The sequence below is a fragment of the Salmo salar genome, chromosome ssa16 (genome assembly GCF_905237065.1).
Source record: "Salmo salar chromosome ssa16, Ssal_v3.1, whole genome shotgun sequence".
NCBI classification, from domain to species: domain Eukaryota; kingdom Metazoa; phylum Chordata; class Actinopteri; order Salmoniformes; family Salmonidae; genus Salmo; species Salmo salar.
The window spans coordinates 82,807,504-82,812,360 of record NC_059457.1 but is presented as its reverse complement, the minus strand read 5'-3'; the positions used below and the strand labels follow the sequence as shown (position 1 = coordinate 82,812,360).

At 49.5% G+C, this 4,857-nt stretch overlaps 1 protein-coding gene across 1 annotated transcript; it reads right to left on the bottom strand.

The window, feature by feature from the left end:
• Positions 1-1,491: 1,491 nt before the first annotated feature.
• Positions 1,492-2,628, bottom strand: LOC106573850 (indian hedgehog B protein; the record flags this gene model as incomplete). The annotated part of the gene is given in 1 exon segment (XM_045698187.1): positions 1,492-2,628. A coding segment is annotated over 1 exon segment (300 nt), but the record flags the coding sequence as incomplete, so codon positions are not given.
• Between the last annotated feature and the right edge of the window lie 2,229 nt (positions 2,629-4,857).

Below are 4,857 nucleotides of genomic sequence, written 5' to 3'. Positions count from 1 at the left end.
TCTATGTATGGTATTCTAACTTATTTTTCCATGTCGGTCCTCTCAGGTTCACCGGGATAAGAATAGCTCATTGCAGAGTCCCAATAGATGCCTTTTCACAGAGTGGTGTGGATTTTAACATCTAGATTTTTTCTCTGCGGTCGCAGACACGAACTAGAGTCCATAAATCAGTCGATTAATTTTGTTGGTTTTACTTTCAAGGTACAGATCGACGGGGTTTCTGTAGGCGCGGTTTCGCACTGACCACGAGCTACACAAACATTCGATGTCGAGTTGACAACACGTGCCTGTGCAGTGTGCACACCTATGGCTTCAGCCGCTGAACAGTCACGTCTGTATGAGCGCTCCAGTGCCACTCGCGGGCAGGCTAGTCACCACCGCTGATTTAAAAATAAGAGGCGAAAAAATGTGTATAATTAAGTCTTGAATGCATGATGTGAAGTGGCCTATTTTTGCACATGTGTGCTTCAAAAACAAACAGAAAAATAACACAAAATGGTGAAAAACAAACAGGAGTTTGTCTCCTGTGGCAGGCGGCGGCGGTCGCTCTCGGAGCACATAAATTGTGCGCAGGTCAAGTTAAACGCGCAGCCCTGTGTGTTTGTGTGCGCTTGGAGCGAGGTGACAGCTAAAAACCGAGTGAGATCGGCCACTCTGTTTCCACGTGGGGGACATAAATGCTCGCCTTTCAGAGGAAGCCCGTGGTCACAAGAGGCAGATATATATACTTTATTCCGAGGGAATTGAAGTCAAATAAATTCCACTCTCAGAACCACATCAATGAGCGTGTCGTAAAAAGTCTGACAGTCCAAAAGGCGACCGTTAACTCTGGCCAGTCAGGCTTAAACGAACTGTAAACATTTGCATATGCACAGAGTCAGGCTCTGACCAAGTAGGACGATTGGGTGTTTTTCCCCAAAAATGATCCGTACTTTTATTGAAGGGGTTGCGTTCTAGGGTTTGTTGCAGCTGCCCAGCTTTACGCATGCGGCAGCCCCAATTTCAATGAACTCCAAATAACTCATGTGATGCTATTTCAGCTCTGGACGAAAAATGTTGGAACCAACCATCAGACCAGTTATTGTAGCCGCCAGTCCAACTTTTACTGATGTCCTGCGGGTGACCTGATGAGGGACAGACTGGCAAACCTCTCCATATCCCAATAGCATTCTGAGTCAACCTCCATATCTATCATGTTGCCAACAATACGCTCTTTGGATTGCGTGACTCAAGCACGTTGTGCAAATACGCACTCTGTAATCAGTGCTGTGCACTGCTCCTGGCCAGGAAACCAAAGTCAATAACACGGCATCGATAAGACAGGTCCATGGGTTTAAAGGCTGAGCAAAGTACAAGTGCTAGGCTTTAGGCAGATACCCAATCCCACATAAGTGTCCCAAGTGCAGCTATGTGTTTGACATGGCCAATGAAACATGATATCACAGTAGGGCTTTACGAATCTAGTCTATCCAGGGTAGAGGCTAGTCTTACCTGTGTCATCATCCGGTCTGCACCTGTGTTCTCTTCATCTTTAAAGATGATGTCAGGGTTATAGTTCGGGGTCAGCTCTTTGAAGCGCTCCGAGTTCCGTGTTATTTTCCCCTCATATCGACCACTCGCACCTAGTGTCTTCTCGGCTACGTTAGGGCTGAACTGCTTGTAGGCAAGTGGCGCGAGCTTCCTCGGTGACCTCCTCTTGCCATATCCCCTTCCCGGCCCGCAGCCCTCGCTGACCTGCGAGAGAATCACTGCGCATCCGGCGAGGCACACCACGAGCCTGGGGAGTAGCATTCCACTCACCCACGCCAACGGACACCCCAAAAGGTGGTGACAGAAACAAATGTCACTGATCAATTTAAAACACCTCCTCCCCCTGGTCGCTGCTTATCTCCTTCCACAGGGTACAAGAGGGGGAGGAGTACAGGACAGTTACAAATTAATCACCAAGTCCCCAAAACTCGCCATATCCCGGCGCGCAAAAAGACGCTGCGCTACTGGAGATGTAGTACCGCGCCGGCGTCTTTTAAAACCCCAGGTAAGATCCCCTATAATAAAGTACTGGTGCGTTCAGCTGCTCCTCTCACGGTGAACGTCTCGTCTCCCAGTCCAAGTGGAGACACGCGCATAAATAGGGAAAGATCGTTTATCTTGGCAGACAGGTTCAAAGCCGTTCCCTAGCTGTGAGAAACGTCCCTCAGTCAGACAGGCCCCGGTGCGCAGACTGACTGGGCTTTTTGGGTAGCGGTCAAAGGGTGTCCCCGCAGCGGTTTTCCTGCCACTCGGCTTGGCTCTCAATGCGTGGCCTGTGGTGCAAGACTCTCAGCTCAACTGGAAATGGAAGAGTTCCGAAAGATCAGATGCCGTGGAGGAGACCGCGCCCTGCCAGTCCTGCCCTCTGTCCCGTCCCAGCCTACCTCTCCTCCCATCTGGTCAGCCCGGCCGAGCCATTTCACTTTATTGCCCACACCTCGGCTCTTTCTGCTCAACGCCACTGTGCTAGACAAACACCAGCCTACAGCAGTCTAGACTCGCGCACACACCGACACTGTCCTTTGGACCCGTGTGATTATCTTGAACTCATAACCTGGTGAAAGACACGCGCGCGCCCCACTGTGGTCCCCCCTTTGCTGCTATAACAGCCTCCACTCTTCTGGGAAGCATCTACTAGATGCTGGAACATTGCTGCGGGGATTTTCTTCCATTCAGCCACAAGAGCATTAGTGAGGTCGGGCACTGATGATAGGCGAATAGGCCTGGCTCGCAGTCAGCGTTATAATTCATCCCAAAGGTGTTCAATGGGGTTGAGGTCAGGGCTCTGTGCAGGCCAGTCAAGTACTTCCACACCGACCTCAACAAACCATTTCTGTATAAACCTATCTTTGTGTACAGGGGCATTGTCATACTGAAACAGGAAAGGGCCATCCCCAAACTGTTGCCACAAAGTTGGAAGCACATAATGGTCTAGAATGTCATTGTATGCTGTAGGGTTAAGATTTCCCTTCACTGGAACTAAGGGGCCTAGCCCGTACCATGAAAAACAGCTCCAGACCATTATTCCTCCTCCACCAAACATTACAGTTGGCGCTATGCATTCGGGCAGGTAGCACTGTTCCCGAGTCCAATGGCGGTGAGCTTTACACCCCTCCAGCAGACACTTGGCATTGCGCATGGTGATCTTAAGCTAGTGTGCAGCTACATTTACATTTACATTTTAGTCATTTAGCAGACGCTCTTATCCAGAGCGACTTACAAATTGGTGCATTCACCTATAATATCCAGTGGAACAACCACTTTACAATAGTGCATCTAAATCTTTTAAGGGGGGGGTAGAAGGATTACTTTATCCTATCCCAGGTATTCCTTGAAGAGGTGGGGTTTCAGGTGTCTCCGGAAGGTGGTGATTGACTCCGCTGTCCTGGCGTCGTGAGGGAGCTTGTTCCACCATTGGGGTGCCAGAGCAGCGAACAGTTTTGACTGGGCTGAGCGGGAACTGTGCTTCCTCAGAGGTAGGGAGGCGAGCAGGCCAGAGGTGGATGAACGGAGTGCCCTTGTTTGGGTGTAGGGCCTGATCAGAGCCTGAAGGTACGGAGGTGCCGTTCCCCTCACAGCTCCGTAGGCAAGCACCATGGTCTTGTAGCGGATGCGAGCTTCGACTGGAAGCCAGTGGAGAGAGCGGAGGAGCGGGGTGACGTGAGAGAACTTGGGAAGGTTGAACACCAGACGGGCTGCGGCGTTTAATGGCACAGGCAGGGAGCCCAGCCAACAGCGAGTTGCAATAATCCAGACGGGAGATGACAAGTGCCTGGATTAGGACCTGCGCCGCTTCCTGTGTGAGGCAGGGTCGTACTCTGCGAATGTTGTAGAGCATGAACCTACAGGATCGGGTCACCGCCTTGATGTTGGTGGAGAACGACATTTCATGAAGCTCCCAACGAACAGCTCTGACGTTGCTTCCAGAGGCAGTTTAGAACTCGATGGTGAGCATTGCAAATGAGTAGAGATGATTTTTACACCCTACGCGCTTCAGCAGTCCTGTTCTGTGAGCTTGTGTGGCCTACCACTTCCTGGTCGAGCTGTTGTTACTCCTAGACATTCCCACTTCACAATAACAGCACTTACAGTTGACCAGGGCAGCTCTAGCAGGGCAGAAAATTTACAAACTGACTTGTTGGAAAGGTGGCATCCTATGACGGTGCCACGTTGAAAGTCACTGAGCTCTTCAGTAAGGCCATGCTACTGCCAATGTTTGTCTATGGAGATTGCATGGCTGTGTGCTCTATTTCATACCCCCACCAGCAACGGTTGTGGCTGATATAGCCGAATCCACTAATTTGAAGGGGTGTCCACATACTTTTGTATATATAGTGTAACATCCATTTGAGACAATGTGCCCTCTAACGTCAGGCATTTCAAACATTTAGTTTCTCCTCTGTAGAGCGGCTGACACATTAAAACTGGGATAAATTGATATCACAAAATGTATAAATATGCATTCTGACTGAGCTATGACAGTGTTCTAACGGCGGTGACTTTTGAAAACAAGCCAAGTCGTAGACCAATGATTGAACAGGACTTCAATAGCATTCCAAGCATTCTACAACACCTTGAGTCAATATCTCACTCTCTCTAGAAAGAAATAAGAATGAATTGCCAACACACAGCCAACCATCCAATAAGGATAAGGCGTCTGGAGCATGCATGAACGAGCCCTGTGGTTGGAGTAGACGCAGGCCTGGTACATTACTGCCATTACAGGACAACTCCATTCTGCCCAGAAGTTGAAACAAGTATTTCATGATGTTCCCAAAATGCAGATCAGTTGCAAATGTGGTGAGAACACAGTCACTGATCCACATC